Genomic DNA, 24,543 nt, shown 5'->3' with positions numbered 1-24,543 from the left:
ATACTAATTTACCAAAAGTGCATGAAAGGGTCTGTTTTTCATACTCTCATCTATACTGTAAAAGTAACAAATATTTTGTCGTGGTAAAAGTAGTATTTCATTGTTTCTTTCTTTCTTTCTTTCTTTTTTTTTTTTTTTTGTTGTCTTTTTAGGTCTGCACGAGCGGCACATGGAGGTTCCCAGGCTAGGGGTTGAATTGGAGCTGTAGCTGCCAGTGTACACCACAGCCACAGCAATGCAGGATCTGAGCTGTGTCTATGATCTACACCACAGCTCACGGCAATGCCAGATCCTAACCCACTGATCGAAGCCAGGGATTGAACCCACGTCTTCATGGATGCTAGTAGCATTCATTAACTGTTGAGCCATGACGGGAACTCCTATTTCATTGTTTCTTGAATTTTATTTATCTAATATACTAAAACAGCAACATCATTGATTATTTCTTGTGTGCAAGTTATTATCCCAAGTGCTTTACATATTTAACTTAACTCAGCAACCCTATAAGGTCAATAGTTCTATTCTTCTCTTTCTCTTTTTTTTTTTTTGACTGCACCCAAGGCATGTGGAAGTTCCTTGGCCAGGGATTGGACCCAAGCTACAGCACTAACAATGCTGAATTCCTAACCACTAGGCCACCAGGGAACTCTTATTATTCTCTTTTAATAGACATGAAACATGAGACAGAGGGGGAAAGTTACTTGCTCAAGATTATTCAGGTTGTGAGTAGCAGGGCTAGAATTCAAGCCCAGTGGTCAGTCTGACTCCAGGGCCTCTGCTATTAACTACCAAGCTAGTCTCTAAATAATGCCACAGATTTATCTTCCATTATATATGAATGAACATATTCATTATATAACAATGGACATATTTATTATATATGAATATGAGTATATTATATATATCTCATGGACTTTGTACATTTTTTTTGCTGATTTAGAGACTCTTTACATATTAAAGAAATTAGCCCTTTCTCATATATGAGTTTTTAATATGTTTCCAGTCGGTATTTTTGTTACTAGTTTTGTTTCTTTTTGCATACTGGCATGTCGAATTTTGATGCAGTCAAATTTTCAGTCTTTCATTATGATCATTAAGTCCTACCATTAGCTTAGGTCTTCCTCACTCTGAGATTCTCCCATATTTTCATCTTTTTCTTTGGGCCACACCCACAGCATTTGGAGGTTCAACAGGCTAGTGGTTGAATTGGAGCAGTAGCTGCTGGGGAGCTGTAGCTGCCGGCCTACGCCACAGCCACGGCAACACCAGATCTGAGCCTCATCTGTGATCTACACCACAGCTCTGGGCAACGCTGGATGCTTAACCCCCTGAGCGAGGCCAGGGATCAAACCCGAATCCTCATGGATACTAGTCAGTTTTGCTAACTGCTGAGCCACAGTGGGAACTCCTCATCTTTCAACTTTTTAATTTCGCTTAAACCTTTGATCCCTTTTGAATTTTATTTTGGTATCAGAAGTAAAGGCAGATTTCAATAGGTATATATTAATTTTTTTTTCTTTTTGTGGCTGCATTTGCCGGGTATGGAAGTTCCTGGGTTAGGGGTCAAATTGGAGCTGCAGCTACTGGCTTATGCCACAGCCACAGCAACACCAGATCTGAGCCACATCTGTGACCTATGATGCAGCTTGGAGCAGTGCCAAATCCTTAACCCACTGAGTGAGGCCAGGGATGGAACCTGCATCCCTACAGAGACTATGTCAGGTGCTTAACCCACTGAACCACAATGGAACTTCAATATATATCGATTTCTTAAAGATAAGCCGTTTTGTCTTTTAATGCATACATAGATTTAAACCCACTCAGTAAATAATATGAAGCACACAAAGATACAATCGCATGCCCAGATATATCTATTCATACATATATTGACAGAACAAATTGATACGTAGAAATAAAAGGTATGCAAGGACAAATACAGAATTGAGAATATGGTTTTATGTGCCCTGAATGCGTGGGGAGACTTTGTTCTTTTTTTTTTTTTTGTCTTTTTAGGGCCACACCCATGCCATAAGGAGGTTCCCAGGCTAGGGGTCAAATCGGAACTGCAGCCGCTGTCCTACACCACAACTCACGGCAACTCTGATCCTTTAACCCAATGAGCCAGGCCAGAGATTGAACCTGCATTCTCATGGATGCTAGTAAGATTTGTTTCCGTTGAGCCAGGACGGGAACTGCCCTACTTGATTCTTAATACAGTGTCAGGCATGAGTGGGCGTTGGTTGTCGCTCACTTGGGACACGCCCACTGTCCCTTACAAGAACGTTTGTAAGTCTTATGGTTGGACCCTCTCTGCACATCAGTATATTTATATATTAAAAGCATCCCACAAAAGTTGGTTCCAGTCCCTGTTCATGATTCTTGGGTTTGTAGCGAAGGGAGAAAGCATGTCAACAAGAGTCATGTAAAGAGGGCTAACGTCATGGGTTAGAATTTATTCAGTATCTTTCACGTAGCTGTAGAGGAAACCAGTCAAATCTTGGCTGTTTCCAGATCCACAGCTTTGCCGCCTTTTAATTTCTAGCTATAAAAGCTAACCACTGATTCAGATCTTCCTACTTGGAAGGAAAATGAAAGAAGAATGGCTGGGTCTCGGCCAGCGGTTCTCAACCAACAGCAGTTTTGCCCCTAAGGGATGTTCGGCAATGTCCAAAGTCATAGGGGGTAGAGGTGCTACTGCTACCATCTAATAGGTAGACGTCAAGGGTGCTGTTGACATCCTGCAATTCCCAGGACAGCCTCCCCACCTCTCCAACAATTACCATGTCCAAAAGGTCAATAATGTTCAGAAACCCTGGTCTAAGTCAAGGCAGCAAAACCAGGTGTCTGGGTGAAGTGTTGGTATTTAGACTTGTAGGGATAGAGGTACAAACTATAAAGAAAGACTTATTGTCTTTATACTAACTCTACACAAACACATGTTAGGGGGTTTGGTGGCTGTTTTTGTTGTACTTCTTAGCTTCATAGGATATAACCATTTACATGTTCAGTAACCAAGCAGATAGGCCAGTGTATTTTTAATTCTTTTTGCAAATGTCACTACCCTTAATTATGTAATGTAAGACATCAGAGAAGTTTTTAAAATGATTATCTTAAAACTTATCTTACTAACTCCTGTTTATAACCTTTAAAAATATCCATTGTCTTTCTGGTATATTTCCTAATAGTCTGTTTTTTTCTCATTCTTTCAAAAAATTCTGTGGACACTTTGAATTGTCTAGCAAAGTTGTCACTGTTCTTTTAATAAGTAACATATTAGTTGTAGTTTGCAGCAGCAGTTTTACAGTAAAGGGAGGTTCTTGTGAAATCCCTTGATTCTGGGAAGATGAGGGAAGGCAAAAAGAAAAGAGGCATGAATGCTATGCAGTTCTGCACCATTAATACTGGGTTCTTTTACCTCCTGCCCTCTCACCTCTTGCTTTCTGACCCAGTTCTGTGTGTTTGGACGTAACATTTTGGTTGAGAGCTGCTCTTGCATGGCATGCAGTAAGAGGCTTGTCAACCTGACCAGTGCATCAGGAAAATAAATTTTAAAAGTGCTCACAGAAAATAGAGGAATTAAACTTCAGGGGAAGCTGAGCTTCATTTAAAGCTCCACATTCTCTCCAAGTTAATTCTTTCCCTTTAAAATCTAAATATGGCAGCAACAGGGCATCCTTATGTTAGATTGTCAGGTTTCTTGGGATGAAATATTGCACAGCTAGAGAGTAAAGTAACTGTATCTACACTGTAACTTGGGCATTTAGGTGAGTCTGATGACTTTGAGGCGTTTATAGTTCAGTAATTAGCATGGTAACAAATGAGCCAACTTAAGAACAGAGTTTTTCTTTTATTGACTTTGTGACTTTAAGCACTTTTTTCAATGCTTGTTAAAATTTTAATTGATGGCATTCCTGTTTTGGCAGACTTTATACTTTAGAAGGAAAACTGGTTGAGAGTGGGGCAGAGTTGGAGAATGGGCAGTTTTATGTGGCTGTTGGCAGAGATAAGTTTAAGAAGTTGCCTTACGGTGAATTACTTTTTGACAAGTCAACAATGAGAAGGTCTTATGGGTAAGTTTTCATCTTCATTCACTTCTTATATTTTAGTTATCATTTGAAATAGCATTGACTCTTGTGCTGACCACTTGTCTAAATCAGAGTCTTGTTTATCCATCAGAATGGAAATCATGTGTGATATCCATTAATTGGTGTTTATTTTGCCATGATTGGAGATTGAGAACTATTGCATAAAAATGAAATCTTGTGGAATCTATGATAGACTGCATAGTACTTTTTTTTTTTTTGCTTTTCAGGGCAATACCTGCGGCATATTGGAAGGTCCCAGGCTAGGGGTCTAATTGGAGCTGTTGCTGCAGGCCTACACCACAGCCACAGCAATGCCAGATCCGAGCCATGTCTGTGACCTACACCATAGCTCATGGCAATGCCGAATCCTTAACCCACTGAGTGAGGCCAGGGATCGAACCTGTATCCTCATGGATCCTAGCTGGGTTCTTTAACCACTGGACCACGAAGGGAACTCCTTAATAACATCTTAACTGGTTAGCTATACCAAGCAATTTTTCATTTGGTGTGTAGAGACACAGCTAAGGGTGTTTAAAACATATTTTATACTTAAAAATAATAACAGTAAAATATGAAACTATATAATTCCTTTGGTGCAAATAAGTTGAGCAGCTGGATGTGTAGCTACTAAATGCAGAGTTTGAAAGATTTTGCTTTCAATTACACACAGTGCACAGTGAACCTTCTTCCTTTAGGAAATGTCATGTGTGTGAAGAGTGCCAAGCAGACAGACTGCAGAGACGTGCATTTGCATGGAGAGCCCTGGCCCCCAGTGGATGCAGGGGCCCCTGGGTTTGCTCATGATGCTCCATGCTCCATCTCTGCTACCTTTCTTTGTCCACTCTGCTGGGAAATTGACTTTTGGTAGTTGTCCTCTGCTAGGGTGGTTGATATGTGGCAGAGACAGAGCAGATTGTCAGCAATTTGTTTCCGTAGCTTGATGGAGAGGCTAGGTGAGGGTTTCTAAATGAATGATAAGTGAAATGGAATTTCAGAGGTGGTGTTTAGCGTATCCAAGAGCGTGTAGTTTTCTACAACTTTAGAATTATTTACCAGCAGACTTATTGCTAACCATCCTTACCCAACCATGAAATCAAATCCTTCACAACCTCTGTGAAGCCACACTGCATCAGACTGCTGTGCCCTGCAGTAAGATTGCAGTGAGTGCTTCTACTTGGTGGCAGTGAGAAACTAGCTTGTAGTGGCCTTTCTCAGACAAATTAGTAAGAGTTACCTCTGTCTCTGTGTCTCCTCCTATTTTCAGAGAGGTTCAATTGGGTTTTAAGATGGATCTTTCCCTGTAATAGAGACATCCGAGAAATAACTTATTCTTAGAGCCTAAGAAAACTTTTTACTTTTTTGTGAGAATGACTGGTTTAGAAACTTCCTAAATATAAATGCCCTTGTTGTGCCAGTCTGTGTTTCTATCCGTGGTATATGTTATAGATATTATAAAAGCAATTGAAATTTGTAGTTTTAGACTCAGTCTGGCAAAATCATTACTTCGCTTGGGAAATTACTTTTTGAAATGCAAATAGAAAATTTAGGGATTTGATTGAAAATGCTCTGAAAAACTTCGAGGTGGTACTAAATTTGTCTGTAAGCATCAGTTAAAATACCATACAGGAAAGTATTAAAAATTTTTTGGCATGGAATTTGGAAATGTTATGGTGGTCTTTGTGCAACTGGGAAAGTCTGTGAATTTTTGTGAAACACTGATGTCTGTGGACAGTTGGGTTCTAGGTTGGGAGGACACACTGAGAGGACAGTTATCTTGCCTTGGGTATTCTTTACGAATAATGTTCTGATTTCTGAATTGCAATTTGTTTCCACAGTCAGAAAGCCTCTTCACTACCTCCTATTGTAGGATCCAGAAAGTCTAAAGGGAGTGTAAGTATCAGATGCTTTACTCATTAATGTTCTGTATTTCTATGCAGTACAGAGAAACTGTCCTTTAGGTTTCAATTAAATTCAGAGAAATCAAACTTAGCCACCTTGTGGTATGTACGCAATTATGTGAAATAACACTAGAATGTTCATGTTACAACTAAATTTCTCTTTTTAAAATATGGATTTCAAAATAGGTAACTTTTTCCTTACAAAATCTATCCTGAGTTTGAAATCTAGGCAAGGATACATAAATGAGAAGAAATGCTGTATGAGGTCCCACCAGTGGTCTATGCTGTCTTGTGTTCTGTCACTGACAGAGACTAAAAAGGAAGTATTTGTAACAAAATGGTAACCTTCAGTTATATTCCTTTAAAAGAATGAAAGTCATTTCAAATATTTAGCTTCCCATCAGCATCTTTTTCATCCATCATTCATTCGTTTGTTCATTCAGCATATGCCTATAAAATACCCATTATGGGAGAACTGTGCTAAGCATTTAGTAGGTAATTTCTTAACCTATTTGTATTTTTCATTTGCGCCCCTTCATGTGGATGAGTTTCATGTCATTCTTTTTTTTTTTTTTTTTTTTTTTTTTTTTTAGGGCTGCACCTACAGCCTATGGAGGTTCCCAGATTAGGGCTAGGGGTCGAATTGGAGCTGCAGTTGCTCGCCTACACCACAGCCATAGCAACTCGGGATTGAAGACGTGTCTTCGATCTACACCACAGCTCATGGCAACACTGGATCCTTAACCGACTGAGCGAGGCCAGGGAATTGAACCTGAAACCTCATGGTTACTAGCTGGATTTGTTTCTGCTGCGCCATGACAGGAACTCCTGATTTACATTTTTAAAAGATCATCTGTGAGTTCCCGTTGTGGCTCAGAAGTAATGAGCCCGACTAGTATCTATGAGCATGCGGGTTCAATTCCTGGCCTCACTCAGTGGGTTAAGGATCCAGTGTTGCTGTGAGCTGTGGTGTAGGTCGCAGATGTGGCTTGGATCTGGCATTGCTGTGGCTGTGGTGTAGACCACCAGCTGCAGCTCTGATTCGATTCCTAGCCTGGGAACCTTAGGGTCACAGGTGTGGCCCTAAGAAAGAAAAGAAAAAAAGATCATCTGGCTGTGGTGTCTGCAGAAGTGGGTCAGGGCAAGAATAGAAACAGGAGGCAGTGGGACAGCTGGAATCCAGGTGTGTGGTGTAGGTGACTTGGACAGGAGCAGCCGGGGAGATGGACACCTCTCCCAGCTCCTCTTGCAGCATGTTGTAGCTCTCCGTTGTCATTGGTTGATGCATTCATCCAATAGCTATTTATTGAGTGTGTATGTGTCCTGGGCTCTGTTTTAGTGCTTATGGGGCAAGGGATGGAGCCAGAGATTCCAGAGAAGACTGTGAATATAGGAAGCTGCCATTCTGGAGGCGCGGGGGCGGGGGGGGGAGACAATTATGCATGTGATGTCAATCAGGGCTAAGCTTGAAGAAAAATACATCAGGACATGGGAAGAGAAAGGGAGAGAGGGTACCGTATCCTCTTGGTGGTCAGCGTGGGCCTCATTTTAGCAAAGGGGGGTAACCCTCAGAGCACACAGTAGGCTCTCATTAAACTGTCTGGTGGATGTGTGAATGCCTGGCAGTGAGCCGCACAGAGAATATTCTGTGTCGGACATTCCAAAGTCACAAACTCAGTTTTTAACAGAAGGATTAATGTGCTCCTTTTCTTTAATTAATTAGTTCCCTGGAGAATATATGTGTTTTTAAGATCATTAATCACTTGGCACTGAGTGGGGGTATGTAAGAGAGAAGGGGGCTGTGGGAAATTGGCTCAAAACTTTAGGGCTACAAATCACATCAAAGGGAGAGCATCCTTGAGCTCATGATGCAAATCAAATGGGTCACAGAACTGGATTTTTAGAAATTCTTTTCTTCACATTGCTTTCTAGGAATGGCTGTGTTGCATAAAGAAGGGGAGTGAGGATAGGGGCCTGATAGAATTTAACAACAAACAAAAAGAGCATGTGTGTGTGTGCGCTAGAGAGAAAGCTGTCATAGTCTGCACAGGGGACCCCGCTGTGCATCCGTGACCAGTCAGCAGGGTCCAGCTCTCGTGGTGAGGTGTATGGGTGACAGGGGCTTCTGGGTGGCAAGGGGAGCCTTTCCAAACAGCCAGGGAACGTTGCGTGCAAAGCAGGACAAGACCAGAAGTCACCCCTCTGTCAGACCCCTAGTGCTGGGGAGTCACAGAAATGAGCACATTAAGATTACCTTGTGGTCCTAGCCTTGAAAACAAAAGGAAGATAGAGACAAATTGTCTGAAGTTCTGTTAAGTTTGAAAAAATAACCCATCAACAGGAGGAGGCTTTGTGGCTTCGAGGCCTCACTGCACAGAATCAAAGCGCCCTCTAGTGGAAGAGATGTAACATGAAGGATGTATCGGAAAGTTAGTGCCCGACTATATTACATTTCTTTCCTTGCACTTATTATCATATAGCTAATGTGTCTTGTGATCAGCAATTTACAGATCCAAATATTGTAGTTGTTAAGGTTTTGGTAAAAATAACTATCTATGTATCCCGAAGTCACTGTGAAGCAAGGAAAATTCTGAATGTTCCCAGCCTCCATTTGCATTTTGGGAAACTGAGTCCAGTTTGGATGAAAGGGCTTCTTACACTTTGCGTCATCAGGTACCTGAGTGAGAGAAATGGCAGCCCGAGTCTGGGTCTGGTCCCCTGCTCAGAAGGTTTCCAAGGTGCATCTCTGAAATCTACCTGTGTGAGGGCTGCTCTTTGTGGCAAATTTTCCACAAAAATAAATTTGCTGTATTATGGCCGAAATGTCTTTGGCACGTGTTTGTGGGCACCCAAATGGATTTACTGTGGTAATGAAAAGAAACCTGAGTTGATCGAATCTTGTTGGAAAGTGTCTAGGGAAATATTTTAAAAAACCCAGTTTTTAGTAGAGTGAGGGGTGTTTGAAGGGCTCTTGTTAGCTTTTTGTTTGTTTGAGCCAGAGGTTTGCTCTTCCTGTCAGATATTCTGATATGTGCGTGAGGCAAAAGGCAGGACAGCGGGCGAAGTAGCATGAGGGGTCTAGTGTTTGCGTGGGACACGCTGTAAAATTAGGCCTCTTCTTGCTTTCTTCCACTTTGGGATTAAGCCATAATCTGTTACTTCCAGGTGGCTTTTTTAGGGAACCATATTATATAGTAGCTGTGTCTAGGGCCTTGGGTATTAGAAAGTTTCAGTGTAGGAGAAACATCAGACTTGGGTAACCTCGAGAAAGTTAATTCCTTTATCTAGAAAATAGTGATAATGATACCTATCAAAAGTATTTGTTTAATGGGTATTTGTCAATAAGAGGTACTCAGTGTTTTATCAACAGGCATAGCTGTATGAGATGGCAAAACTCCCCTATTTCCTGGGCCCCACAAACAGCAGTGACTACTATCCATGTGCCTAAGTTATGAGTCACATGTGGAAGTCTCAAAAAAAAGAAAGTATAGAGTTCCCACTGTGGCTCAGCAGGTTAAGAACCAATCATAATGTTGTGAGGATGTGGGTTCGATCCCTGGCCTCAGTCAGTGGGTTAAGGATCCAGCATTGCTGCAAGCTGTGGTGTAGGTCACGGATGCAGCTCAGATCTGGCGTTGCCATGGCTGTGGTGTAGGTTGCAGCTGCAGCTCCGATTCTGCCTCCTGTAGCCTGGGAACTTCCATATGCCACTGGTGTGGCCATAAAAAAAAAGAAAAGAAAAAAAGAAAAAAAAAGGAAAATCCCTTTCTCCATTCTTTTGCTTTTTCCTCTCTCTCTCGAATTTATTTATATATTATCTATAATTTATGTAATTACCTATGTAAATAAATGAGTATAATTTATATTATATAATTCACATATTTGTATTTATTATATGTTTATTTTATTTTATAGATGAATCAATGTGTTTTCTTTTTTAAAAAGGAAAACATTTAAATTCTTTCTAGTCTTCTAATTACAAAATAATTTTTCCTCTTTTCTTGATTTAATTTAGTTCTTACAAGGTGCCTGCAGATTAGTCATTAATCAGTATTTGAATGCATGAGTGTTAATTACCAAAGCCATACCTTACATAGTTATTGAAATCAACTAGTCTTTCTTGATGCTCCAAAATTGCCCTGTTGAGTGTCCCTATCAGAAATTTAGTAAATCAATGAGAGAGTTGATTTTTAAAGTTGTGTGAATCCCCAGGTGCTCCCGGAGGAGGCTTCTCTGTCTCCCTGATTTTACCCCTTTTGGGAATAGGACTTTTCCCAGAGAGCTGTAAAAACCTCTTGAGATCCAGAGTTTTTCATTCTTTAAGTTTTACTATAGTCCTTGAAAGTTCCATAGGCCTTGAAAGTTCAACATCTGTGAATCTTCTAGTAGGTGTGCTAAAAGGGTTATTCCTCTCATTCAAGGCTTTTAAAATTTTAGAATCTTGCTAGGAATAGACTTGGCTGAAAATAGACTAGAATGTGAGGCCTGGCTGATGGTTCCTGCTGATATGATAGTTTCAGAATCTCCGCTATAATCATAGTACTCATTTCTCCTGCCTGGCAGTTTATGGCCTTGTGCGAAAGAATCATTGAAGAAGGAAAAAAAAAAAAAAACTCTGGTTGTAGTTAATGCAATAATTAAATGGAAACTGTATGTTTAAATTGCAATTGGAATAGGAAATTAAATTATGCAAAAAGTGTTATAGATTTGGACAAGTTTTCATACTGTTAATAAATCTATGCATAATTCATTTTCTTGCAGGCTATGACAAAATAGCATAAATAACTTCATTTGTAAGGCTGTGAATTTTTCTCGTCTTAATTGGGTGATAGCTAAAACTATTTAAATGCTTCTGGATGACTGAATACATAAATGTTTAAAATGAGCAGTTATAATAGGTTTCTAGGCAGATTTGTTTATTTAATATTACTACACTTATTTTCAGATACTAGCATAGTACAGATGTTGCATAAAGATTGCACCCAATATGGTGTGAGTTTGATATGATTTTTAAGAAAAAGATATTAACTCTATGCTCTTGGAGGAAGCTCTCTGATACAGTCTTTGAACAAAGCTGAATGCCAGGCACTGTGCTGATTACTGTATAAACATTGCCATTTCATCCTCATGATAGACTGAAGGCAGGCACATTAGCCCCATTCGATAGATAAAGAAACAGGCTCAGAGAAGGTAGGAGTGAGTTGGCCCAAGGACCCATAGGTGGTTAGTGGCAGTGCAGTGGCTCTGAGCCAAGTATTTTGGGTCTCCAAAACTTGCATTCTTGCTCCTATCTGCAACCTCATGCCTTACACACCAGGTAAGGTTAGCACTTGAGCATCTGAAGGCCAAGGCTGTCTTGTTGGGAGGGAGTTCCTTGCAGTGGCCAAGCAGTGGCTGAGTATCAGCACAGCTCTTCCTTGGGTGCAGTAGCCACACTGTAGTGACCCACGTGGCTTCTTGGACCAGTACAGGAGCCACTGAACTCAACCTCACCTTTGTGCCGAGAAGCTCACGCTGATGATGTGAGGTCTTTGTTTCAGGAGGCACATGGGAATCAGAGGCAACCCCCGAAGGTGTGATCAGTCCTTGCAGGAATGGGGGGCATGTGGCCTTGAGCTGCTTGTGTCTGGGTTGCCCTGGATTTGCGATTCATTGAGACCATGGCCGTCACCAACAGATGAGTCAATATCAGAGGCTTTCTACAAGCCCATGCATGGCTGCTTGTGTGATGATACCTGTACACTCAGTGACATCTAGTTAAGAAGGTATTTCTAGATTAACTGGTCAAACTGGGCTTTGTCACTATTCCTCTTCCACTAGCTAGCTGCTGATTCTTCCAAAGGTGCAGGAGGGAGAGGACAGTGAGCATCGGTGGGACCCCCTCCGCTCCTTGCTGGCTGCACAACCCTGGCCAGGCTTAACCTCTAAGCCTCCTTTCCTTCTCTATACAATGGGGTGATAACAGGACTTGTCTCACAGGTTTTTGAGGATTGAGTGAGACGGTTTTATAGAATACTTGGTATATATTTAAGTTCTCAGCAACTGTTGAGTGCTACTGTTTTGTTCGTTTTTTCTTTTCTTTTCTTTTCTTTTCTTTTCTTTTCTTTTCTTTTCTTTAGGGCTGCACCTGCAGCTTGTGGAAGTTCCCAGGCTAGGGGTCAAATCCAAGCTACAGCTAAAAGCCTACACCACAGCCTCAGCCACACCAGACTCTTAACCCACTAAGCAAGGCCAGGCATCAAACCCCCATCCTCATGGTTCCTAGTTGGGTTTGTTAACCACTGAGCCATGAAGGGAACTCCGAGTACTATTGTTTTTATTCTCTTTCCTCTGCACTAGGAAGACTTAATGTAGGTGTTAAAACAGGCAGTGGCGGAATCTGCACATTACCCCCGTCTCTTGCCACTCCTGCCCTTTATCCCATGAGTCAGTGACTTGTACTGAGTAGTAGTCACTTAGGGAGTTCATCAGCCAATAGTAAGGGTCTCATCTTTTGCCACGTAGGGAAATGATCGACAGTCTAAGTCAACAGTCGGATCCAGCGACAACTCATCTCCTCAGCCCCCAAAGAGGAAAGGGAAAAAAGAAGATGTGAATTCAGAAAAACCCACGAGAGGGAAGCAAAATGCAAAGTTAAAGAACTCACCACCAACAATTCCAAACAGTGGTAAGTTTGTTATGATGTTGTTATTATTGATTGTCATTATCTTAAGGCTATGATCCAATTTTAGTTGTTAAACAGATCCATTTGTTTTTCTGGGCCCACAGAAGATGTGCCTTAGTGTCATATATGAGAGTTTTCAGAAAAAACTTTCTGTGTATGAGAGATGCTACTGTTTCCCATGCTGAATTTCTATTTGTAATTAGAGCTTGTGATATGAGGACACATGTTTTGAGATAAAAATATTTCTCTCCCCCTTTTTTTTGTGCTTTATAGGGCTATACTCACGGCACATGGAGCTTCCCAGGCTAGGGGTCTAATCAGAGTTACAGCTGCCAGCATATGCCACAGCCATGCCAGATCCGAGCCATGTCTGCAATCTACACCACAGCTCATGGCAATGCAGGAGCCTTAACCCACTGAGCGAGGCCAGGGATCAAACCCACAACCTCATGGTTACTAGTCGGATTCGTTTCCAATGAGCCACAGTGGGAGGGCCGATAAAGATATTTCTTGAGTGGTCCCATAAAAAAGGTAAATTTTACCATCTTGTGTACCAGCTACAGTACTGGGTTAGCATTTTTACCAATAGCTACTGATCTCTTTTCGTTGGGTCTACAACCCTTGTCCACATTCATTACGGATTACCTTTACTCATAGATTACTTTTCTCAAAAAGATGTTTTGCTGATTTTACTGATATCCAGGAGAATACACATAAAACTTTACCAGTAAACAGTCTGTGCTGAAATTAGGTACATATTATATGCATTACCAGGTGAGAGAAGGTAGACAGTGATTTAAAGCATTTTGCATTAGCACAAGATTTCAAGATAAAAGTGTGATGAACTAAGGACACGTGCCATCAGAATTGTGAATTTTCCTCTCAGGATTTTGTAAGGACAGGCTCTTTTTGGTCTTGCTCTGAGTGTGTTCTCAGTGGTGGGAGGCCATGAGAGCAGAGTGATGCTGTGGGCAGGGAGGGCTGGTGGGACCCAGTCTGGGGAATGACTGCTTCTCCCTTCCCCTGGGACCACTCAGCCCCACAGGAGCACGTGCTGGGCTGCTGGAGAAGAGCACGAAGGGGGTCAAGTTTCAGATTCAAGGCCGGAGCTCTGCCTTCCACCTGGGAGCCCCAGCTCTTTTCAGAGACTTTAGGAGGTATCAGGTTAGAATTACAGCTCCTGTGGGCTTCACAGCTCAGGAAACAGTAGGAACTTGTGTTGAGGGTTTAGATGGCGTGGCACAGATGCTTAAAGGGTCAGAAGAAAGATGTGTGAGACTAAGTTAAAAGAACAGATGGAATGGGGAGTTCCCCTTGTGGCTCAGCAATAATGAACCTGACTAGTATCCATGAAGATGAGGGTTCAATCCCTAGCCTCGCTCAGTGGGTTAGGGATCTGGCATAGCCCGGAGCTGTGGTGTAGATCACAGACACATAGTTACACTGTGCCTCAGCTCCCCTGTAGGCAAGGCAGCTATAGCTCTAATGCGACCCCTGGTCTGGGAACTTTCATTTGTTGTGCGTGCGGCCCTAAAAACAAAAACAAACATACAAACAACAACCAAAAAACAGGTGAAATGAAGGAGCCAATTCCATAAAGAAGAAGGGATGGAGAGGGGCTTAATCTTTCAAGATTTAAATGAGGGTGATTAGGTAGAGGTCCAGAGTCCTAGCTTCTTGTCCTAGTTCTGCTCTTGACCTTGAGTGAGTCACTTGACTTTTTTCGACCCTGTTTGGTCTCTGCAAAATGTGGGTTCGTATTAAGATTTATCTTGGAAGTTTTGCTTTTACCTTTAAGTTTGTACAGTCTTTTTCAGTGAACATGAAACATGGAGGCCCGTGTTAAATGTAGTCAGAGAATGTTTCTTGAATGCTCACTTTGTGGTAGGCACCAAAGGAGAAAAGCTAGCCTGGGACAGCACGGGGAGCATGCCAGGCTTTGAATGCTAAAAATGATAGAGGGTTTATTTTAATCAGTATATGCTAGATTGTGAAGCCCCTGAGGCTATGGCCATGGTCTTACTAGGGTTCTTCCCTCCCGCCCCCGTGTTTTTTTTTTAATTTCCAACAACTAGCACAGGTCTGACAGATATGACACATTAATTTTTTTTTTTTTTTGGTCTTTTCTAGGGCCACTCCTGTGGCATATGGAGGTTCCCAGGCTAGGGGTCTAATCGGAGCTGTAGCCACCAGCCTAAGCCAGAGCCACAGCAACTCGGGATCCGAGCCGTGTCTGAGACCTACACCACAGCTCACAGCAAGTCCGGATCCTTAACACACTGAGCGAGGCCAGGGATTGAACCCAAAACCTCATCGTTCCTAGTCGGATTCGTTAACCACTGAGCCATGATGGGAACTCCGACACTTATTAAATATTGATGAATGAATGATGGAAGTTACAAAATAGATGTCTGTAATACTTTATTTTATTTATTTTAATGATTTTTATTTTTTCCATTACAGTTGGTCAGCAGTTGCTGGCAGTCTCCACTGTACAGCAAAGTGACCCAGCCACACATATGCGTACATTCTTTTTCTCACATTATCCTCCGTCATGTTCCATCATAAGTGACTAGGTATAGTTCACTGTGCTATGTATTGCTTATCCACTCCAAATGCAATAGTTTGCATCTATTAATCCCAGACTCCCAGTCCATCCTGCTCTCTCCCCCTCCCCCTTGGCAACCACAAGTCTGTTCTCTAAGTCCATACGTTTCTTTTCTGTGGAAAGGTTCATTTGTGCTGTATATTAGATTCCAGATATAAGTGATATCATATGGTATTTGTCTTTCTCTTTTCTGACTGACTTCACTTTGCATGAGAGTCTCTAGTTCTATCCATGTTGCTGCAAGTGGCATTATTTTGTTCTTTTTATGGCTGAGTAGTAGTCCACTGTGTATATATACCACATCTTCTTAATCCATTCATCTGTCGATGGACATTTAGGTTATTTCCATGTCTTGGCTATTGCGAATAGTGCTGCAATGAACATGAGGGTGCACGTGTCTTTTTCAAGGAAAGTTTTTTCTGGATATATGCCCAAGAGTGGGATTGCTGAGTCATATGGTAGTTCTATATTTAGTTTTCTGAGGTACCTCCATACTGTTTTCCATAGTGGTTGTACCAATTTACATTTCCACCAACCGTGCTGAAGGATTTCCTTTTCTCCATACCCTCTCCAGCATTTGTTATTTGTGGATTTATTAATGATGGCCATTCTGACTGGTGTGAGCTGGTACCTCATAGTAGAGAAATGCAAGTATGTAGTACTTTAAAACCCACTAAGAGACAGGACTTAGGTTAAACTTTTCATGAATTATTTTTTGTTAAAGTCTTTTATTAAATGTTACTTTCTTATTTTCTGCAAGGCTCTTATTAGCTTATGGAAATTCCAACTCCTACTTCCAGTATATATTTTTTAAAAGTCTCTAGATTTAGTAGTTGTCCCTCAAAAGAAAGAGAACTGCCATCTTTTCAGGTTACTTCATTCATAGAAACTTGGGAACATAAGAGGCTTAATCAGCATTTCCCTCTCTCACAGGAAACTAATCTTTATTAAAAAGGTGAATTATTATGTTTTTGCTTTTGTAATTTGCAAATAGTTTTCAGCATCAGTTGTATCTGTGGGGCTGAAAGGAACAAAAACATGTTCCACACGGAAGCAAGTCACATCTGTAAAGTGCTGAGACAAGGTAGAAGCCTGCTGTTGTTTTTGTTAATTGCCCGTGAGAAGTGTGCACTTTGCAATGTAATTTTATAATGTGCAGATTATAGGTTTTTAATGCTGTATCTCAGTGTTACATAGAACAATGGCTGGTGTCTTTAAAATGAAGGTTTGGGGACTTGATTCCCCCCAGTAAGAGGCTCATACCACTGATCAAGAAGTGTTTAGGAGAGTTTAGATGAAGCATTTTTTATTTTTTCGTCTTGGTAGAAAGAGCATTTGACCTGGAAAATGAATCTTGGTTTCAAAAACATTTTTTTTCAGGGAAAATGAAAGCAAGGTTTTGTGCAGTTTATAAGATTAAATCATTATTTGATAAGTTTAAGGATATTAGCTTAAATCCATACTTTTGAAAATTGAGCTATTTCTCCTTATCAGATCTCCCTCCAGATGTCTTTGGTTAAAGCAATTTCTAGGCTATATTATCAAAGTATCTGTATGTCTTTATCTCTTGCTCTCTCTTTTTTTTTACTCCTTCAGTCTCCGTATTCATTTATTATTGCAGTTTCTTTTGCTTTAGACATCTATTTTAGTAATTAGAACCAAGTGTGTGATTTTGGATATTCACGTCTCCAGAGGGCCCTTATTCTTTAGAAAGGGAAAAGCAGTGAGGGCTTGAAGCAAGATGAAAGGGAAGGTGCATAGTGAGTCAAGATTATGGGTAAAAATTGCAAGAATTTAATACTATATTGCATATTTATTTGCCAGTTGCTAAGAGTAGATCTTAAAAGTTCTCAGTGCAAGAAAAGTTTTTGGTACCATGTTTGGGGATGGATGTTCACTAGACTTATTGTGATGATCATTTTTCAGTATATACAATCACTGAACTGAACTAAATGGAAGAATTCGGTCTTAGAGATGAAACAGTTTTTTCTCTTAAAAGTATTTCAAATTTGGAATTAATCGCTTCTATTTTATTTCAAAGTGTTACATTTTAGCGTTAGGATGCATATCTGTGATTCATTCATAGTATATGTTAAATTGTGCAAATGTTGGATCCAGTATTCTTTACTGTTCTCATGTTAATTAGAAAAAAAGAGACTTTGTAGGCTGTCTTGATTTTTGTTATAATTACGATTGTAGTCATTTATCTTGTCCTTTTTCTTTTTTAACTGCTGATATTTCCTGACATTCTTATATCCAATGGTTCTTGAATGAGCAGTGCTGATATCAGTCTGTAGATGGCAACCTGGGTCTAATTTTATTTCTTCTTCTTTATTTCTTTCCTTTTTTTTTTTTTTTCCCCCAACTCGGTTTCTCTCTGTAATAGTAAAGCTTAATAATTCAAGCAGAGTAGTGACATATTTCTTCAGGGAAACAAATCCCATTTTCTTTTGGTAGCCAAGATGCAAAGTAAGATTGGTTGGTGATTGATGAAGTTGGGTGTAAAATGCATTTTTAGTGCTGCATTTAAATACCAGCTTAACTGACCACCGTATGTTTTCCTTACACTTTCCACTTGAGCAGTGCCTTGAGATAGGTTTTAGAGGCTGTTAACTAGCTATATTCTCCTCTCTGAGCAAAGCAGTAGTGATGATTGCTTTGAAATAATATTTTGGGATTGATTGTATTATTCATTGATATTTTTCATGTTTTCTCCATGAAAAAATGTAGTGTTTTTAGAACCCTGGGAACACAGGAAGGATAGTGGGTTTGGAGCTCCTTAGAAATATTGGAAAAGATGTAGAGAAAATAGCTTGGTCTGTATCACCATGGTTTATATGGTATTGATCATTACAAATACTTTTTTAAAGGAAAGTATTAAAATGTAAGCAAAAAAAGAAAATCATGGACTTGCAGAAAAGACTTGTGGTTGCCAAGGGGGAGGGGAAGCGAGTGGGGTGGTTGGGGTTAATAGATACAAACTATTGCCTTTGGAATGGATTAGCAGTGAGATCCTGCCATGTAGCACTGGCAACTATGTCTAGTCACTTATGATGGAGCATGATGATATGCGAAAATAGAATGTGTACTTGTATGTGTAACTGGGTTGCCATGCTGTACAGTAGAAAAAAAATTGTATTGGGGAAATAACTATTAAAAAATAATAACAAAATGAAAAAAAAATGTAAGCAAAAACACACTTATATTTGCTTTTGAAGGATGTGTTCCTCTTTCTGTCTCCACATGCAGACTGGTGCCCTTGATGCCACTCCTGGCTTGTTCCCAGCATCATTCAGTGATTGTTCCCAAGGAATGTGTGTTGTTCAGACTCCTGTTGAGTGATAGGGAGCAGGTGCAGTGCCAGGAACGGATGTCTGACTGTTATGACCTTGCTGGGTGACTGCCCTTGGGCGGTCATGCTGTTGAATTTTCTAATAGCTACAACCTGCGTGTGGTGTGCTACGTCGCCCTAAGCATGAAGCACCACTGCCATCCATCCTCAGAGTCAGATCACTGGGCACTGAAACTTGAGTGTGACTCAGGTGTGGAAGCAGCTCAGGTACTTGCATGGTTCCCAGCCGCAAGAGACGCAAGATAAAACAGGAAGTGTGTTTCCTAAATGCACTGTCCCAAGACTCACCCACTAAGGGGTGTCATGTACTGGAAGAAAGTTTATAAGAAGGCGCCAGGGTGACTTGACAAAGCAGGGCACTGGTTTTGCTTAGTAAGCTGAGGTGTCTGTTGCCGCCATACCCACCCTGTGACGATGAAATACAGGTTTTTTGTTCCTTCATCAATTGTGACTGCCCATCTCAATGGCAATACATATCATGGGATGTGGGTCCAATTTCACTGCGACAAGTGCTAGTGGATTAAAAATGTGTAAAATAAGCATTTTTTTCCCCATGTCTCAATGACCCTTGTTGGAATGTGTTGTACAACAGAAATATAATACAGTAAGGGTTTTAGTGATTTCTTAAAGTTTTATTGTAGTTCAAATTCTATCAATAAAAATTAGTTTAGGAATACAGGCGTACTTTGGAGCAATGCCGGTTTGGTTCCAGACCACCACAGTAAAGCAAGTCACACAAATAGATTCATTTCTCAGTGTGTGTAGAAGTTGTGTTTACATTACACTGTTGTCTGTTTTTTTGGTTGTTGTCGTACAACTTAAACATGTCCAATTTTATCTGTCAAGTAAACCTCCATAAAGCTGGAAAAAATGAAATACGTATCTATTAAAAAAAGAATAAGTAAATAGGCTGCTGTATTCATGGCATACTATACACCATGAAAAGAAATGAACAACTGTTATATTCAACAACATAAATGAATCTCACAAAAGATGCTGAGCTAGACATACCATACACTGTTGTCTATGAAGTGTGCAGTAGCGTTATGTCAAAATAGCCAATGTGTATACCTTAATTAAAAAATACTTTATTGCTAAAAAAAAAATGCTAAACATCATCTGACAACGCAGGGTTGCCAATCGCCTTCAATTTGTAGAAAGCCTGATATCTGCAAATTGATATTACACAAAGAGCTGTTAAGCAGAATGCAATAAAATGAAGTATAGTTGTATCTACTTTGCTGTCCTCTTTCAGCTGAGAGACTAAGATGGATACCAGTAAGATGTTTATTTCAGTTTGAGAGGAGTAGGATGCTAGCTAGCCCTTTTTAGAAAAGATTCTTACACACTTTGTACACTGGATGGAGAGGCACTCTGAGAAAAGCATTCTTTTTTTTTCTTTTTCTTTTTGTCTTTTTAGGGCCGTACCCGCAGCATATGGAGGTTCCTAGGCTAGGGGTCGAATCGGAGCTGTAGCTGCTGACCTGCGCCACAGCCACAGCAACACCAGATCCGAGCTGTGTCTGTGACCTACACCACAGCTCAGAGCAACGCGGGATCCTTAACCCACCGAACAAGGCCAGGTATTGAGTCTGCGTCCTCATGGATGCTAGTCAGATTCATTTCCACTGAGCCATGATGGGAACTACTCCTTTTTTTTTTTTTTTTTTTCTTTTTTGCAAAAAGCATTCTTTACAGCCGATACTGCATTCAGGCCTCTGCAGTAGACTTCTTTTAGGGGCTATTTTCACGTAGTTCAGGGTCAGGATGTGAAGATACCTTTTGTTTTCAAAAGGAGAAGTTTGTGAGCTCTTGAATTATGTAGATACTTCCAAACCTTTGGAAGATTTTATTCCAGAAATTTGTAGTAGGCATTTTTGGTAATCCTTTCCCATTTTTCATACAAGTTCTGGATACATACATACATACATGCATAGAGTTCTAGATAACCCATAATGCATCTTTCTTTTTTTTTAGGGCCACACCTTCGGCATATGGAGTTTCCCGGGCCAGGGGTCAAATTGGAGCTGCAGCTGCTGGCCTATGCTACAGCCACAGCAATGCCAGATCCGAGAGCTGTGTCTCTGACCTATGCTGCAGCTCACAGCAATGCCAGTCCTTAACCCACTGAGTGAGATCAGGCTAAAACCCACATACTCATGGAGACTGGTTGGATTCTTAACCTGCTGAGCCACAACGGGAACTCCCCATAATGCATCTTAATTCTTAAATTGCACGTGGGGTGCCCTGGAAGGTAGCTGCCGTGAAATGTTTCTGGTGGGAAAAGGAACTAGAAGTTCCATTCCAATGCCAAGAACTCATGTTACGCTGGCCCAAGCATGCAGAGCTGCCCCAGGTCAAACGACTGGTGTTGGCCAGAGCCTTGAGGTCACAGATCAAACTGGGCTTGGGTCTGAGGAGGAAGGCAAAGGTTGAGGAGGCCAGACCTGGAATTATAGGGACACTGAGGTCCAGGCCAAGGTTCTGTTAGCAATTGATCCTCCGAAAGAGAATGATGTTGTGAGCGTCTTATCTTGATTTTTTTTCCCCCAGCTTCACACTTTAGCTTGCCAGTCTCTCTTTTCCTAGATGCTACCTTCTACTTCTAAGCAGGCCCTCTTTCATTCTGGACCCATAAAAGACCCAGAAACATTGTATAGCCTCCCCTCGATTCTGCTGCCTTCAAAGCTAGCTCTAAATTTCTCTATAGTTTATCACAGAGAAACAGGGATCCATATAATGGTGAGTTTCTGAAATGAGATTCATCTACTTTTCAGAAAGAAACTAAAATTGGGTGTTCCATCATGGGTTCTGAGGTAGGGCCCAGACCTAGGTTTGGTTAGGGAGGGATCAGATACCGGGAATGTTTGTGAGATGCTGCTGGTAGGAGGTGACAGGGTGGAGGGAGGAAAAAGAAGTAGCTGTGGGATTTATTACCTTCCCCATCTCCCCAACTTCCTCTTCCTACTGCCAGCTCTGTGGTGAAATAACACCAGGAGGGTGGCTTGGTCCATTGGAGCATCAGCACATGCTGGGCCATCATTCACGTGTGAGACATAGATAAGCACCCAGCAGAGTGTCCTGCTCAAGTAGCACTCAATGTTGAGTGTACGTGTGTGTGTGTGTAGGTACATTATACCTACATTTGTGGTAGTGATTGAAATTAAGGTGACATGGGAGTTCCTGTTGTGGCTCAGCAGGTTATGAACCTGACAAGTATCCATGAGGATGCAGATTCAATCCCTGGCCTCTCTCAGTGGGGTAAGGATCCGGTGTTGCTGTGAGCTGTGATGAAGGTTGAAGATATGGCTTGGATCCTGCATTGCTATGGCTGTGGTGTAGGCCGGCAGCTGCAGCTCCAATTGGACCACTAGCCTGGGAACTTCCATATGCCACAGGTGCGGCTCTAAAAAAGAAAAAAAAAGAAAGAAAGAAAGAAAAGAAAAAAGAAAACAAATTAAGGGTGACAAATTCTAAACACTGAGCAATGGTATAATTCTGATACTTAGGCTTCTTTAGAACATCTCAACTGTGGATTTTAATCTGATGTTTTTAATTTATTTATTCTTTTTGTCTTTTCTAGGACCGCACTTGCGGCATATGGAGGTTCCCAAGCTAGGAGTCTAATGGGAGCTATAGCCGCCAGCCTGCTACAGAGCAATGGCAACATGGGATCCGAGCCGCGTCTGTGACCTACACCATAGCTCACCGCAATGCTGGATCCTTAACTCACTGAGCGAGGCCAGGAATCGAACCCGAAACCTCATGGTTCCTAATTGGATTCGTTAACCACTGAGCTGCGAATGGGAACCCCTAATCTGATTTTTTCTTAAGTATCATCCAGAAATCCTCAGGATTAGGATTTTCCCTAATTTACAAAAGGGGGGGAAGGAGGAGAAACCAGTTTTCCCCAAGCCAAAGGGTACATCAATGGCTAGCTCTGTCTGGAAACTGCCACACTGACGCATAGCATGGCTGGCTGAGAGGTGCCACCCCCGTGTGCTTATGTGCAGGGCATTTGTAGGGCACTGATGCTGGGAGTCCACGGGGAGGAACAGGGAAGGCATTCATGTGTATGTGCTTCAGCCTGTCTTCCTTTAGTGAAGGGTGTTGATGTATCACAGTCAACCTTGAAGCTGATCTGAGAGATTTTGGGGAGCTGTGTTTTCTCCCTCTTCCCTTCTTCAGTATTTCATATTCCCTCTGTAGATGGGGATGATTGGTTTGAGCCCTTTCTGTTTTGTAGGTGGCAGTAGTTATTACTAACAAAGAGATTTTCCGGTTCTGCCATAATGATGAGTCGTAATAGTGGAATAATGATGAGTCTTTACTCCTGTGTGTACCAACCTGGGACTGACTTTAAGTCTTCAGCATTCAGACCCACCTTTTTTCAGGGTTTGCTAACCTTTTAGAAAGTGGATATTTTTGAAGTTGATACTTAGTTTATGAAATGGCCAAATGCTATTTTTTTCAAGTAGTTATTTGAATATCTTAGGACTTAGGCTCGTGTGACCCAGGCCCATCACTGCATCTGGACTTCCTTACCCAAGTTTCTTGACTCCTTGGAGTTATGAACCCACCCCATCTCCTAGAACACCACTTTCATTTCTTCAGTAAACCTTTACTGAGCACTGGCTGTATACCGCACTTTGCTAATTGCTGGGGCAAAGCCATTTCCTCTCTTGTGCTCTCCTTGCTCAGCACTTACCTTACATATTTATTTCCAGGAGTCATAATTATATCTTTATCAAAAAATTTTCCTTGTGGAAGTAGAGGCAATTTCCTTCTCCATTTCCATGGTCAAACTCCATTCACCACCCATAAGTATCAAATGTGTTCATGTTTTAAGCATTGACAGTTTTTCCTTCTTGGTATTCAGTCATTTCCTCGGGCTCTGTATCAATTTTGCCAGCGTAGAAAACAGTAGCACAGTACCTGAGAACAAGGCCATTTCTGCTTAAACGTATTTAATATGGTGTCTGGAGCAATTACTTTTAATACTTGGGGGAGTTTCTGTTGTGGCTCAGTGGGTTACAAACCTGACTAGTATCCATGAGGATGCAGGTTCGATCTCTGGCCTTGCTCAGTGGGTTAAGGATCCAGTGTTGCCATGAGCTGTGGTGTAGGTCGCAGATGTGGCTCAGCTCTCACGTTGCTATGGCTGTGGTGCAGGCCGGCACCTGAAACTCCAATTCAGCCTCTAGCCTGGGAACTTCCATATGTCGCAGGTGTGGCCCTAAAAAAAAAAAAAAAAAAAAAGAAACTAATAATACTTGGTACTGTAAGATGGAAGAGGGCTATTTCCACACTCAGGTAATAGGCTGCTACTCCTTCGTAGATGGGCTGTTTTTTAGAAGTCCATTGCGCTATCCATTGCGCGACGGAGTAGATTGGCTGTTTTTTACATGAACTCTGTTTTTATTCTTCAGTTACCGTAGTTGTTCTCGAAAGAAGATATGATCTTTATTGCAAATCACTGAGCAGCGAGCGTGCTGTCACAATCGGGATAGAGGTAAAGAGGAAATAGGTATAGAGTGCTCTTGAACTTTGTAGGTTCAAAGCTATTCATTTATTCTTCTTTTATACATGTTGATGATAATAGTGAATTGTTTCTGTGAAATTGGGCAAGGTTTCATTCCCTTTAAATGCCATAATCAAAACCGCTTTTCACCGGGAAGTCAGCAAAGCTGACAGGCTTCTTCCGCCCCTGCTCAACAGGACCACGGGTCTGTCACCTCTGGGCTGGTTGTAGTTGGCTTCCGTGTTTTGCTTCCCGGCAAGTGTGCCAGCACAAAGGGGGAGTCACTTTATGGAGGGAGCTTGTGCCATAGTAAGAAACAGAGGCTTCCACCCCGATCCTTGTGGGCAACTGCCACAGCTTTGGCTGGGCAGCCCCGAGCCCTATACTGCTTCTCAGCCCCATGGGGTCACATAGA

The 24,543-nt window shown here is 41.4% G+C and overlaps 1 protein-coding gene across 1 annotated transcript in view; it reads left to right on the top strand.

The window, feature by feature from the left end:
• The window catches only part of DCDC2 (doublecortin domain containing 2), a 174,827-nt gene that overhangs the window by 58,426 nt on the left and 91,858 nt on the right, over window positions 1-24,543 (top strand). Inside the window, 3 exon segments of the mRNA XM_013977473.2 lie at window positions 3,924-4,070; window positions 5,921-5,975; window positions 12,488-12,650. Of these exon segments, the coding sequence (XP_013832927.2) occupies window positions 3,924-4,070; window positions 5,921-5,975; window positions 12,488-12,650 (365 nt within the window).

The sequence above is a fragment of the Sus scrofa genome, chromosome 7, assembly GCF_000003025.6.
Source record: "Sus scrofa isolate TJ Tabasco breed Duroc chromosome 7, Sscrofa11.1, whole genome shotgun sequence".
In the NCBI taxonomy this organism is placed as follows: Eukaryota; Metazoa; Chordata; class Mammalia; order Artiodactyla; family Suidae; genus Sus; species Sus scrofa.
This window is presented reverse-complemented; position numbering and strand designations above follow the sequence as displayed.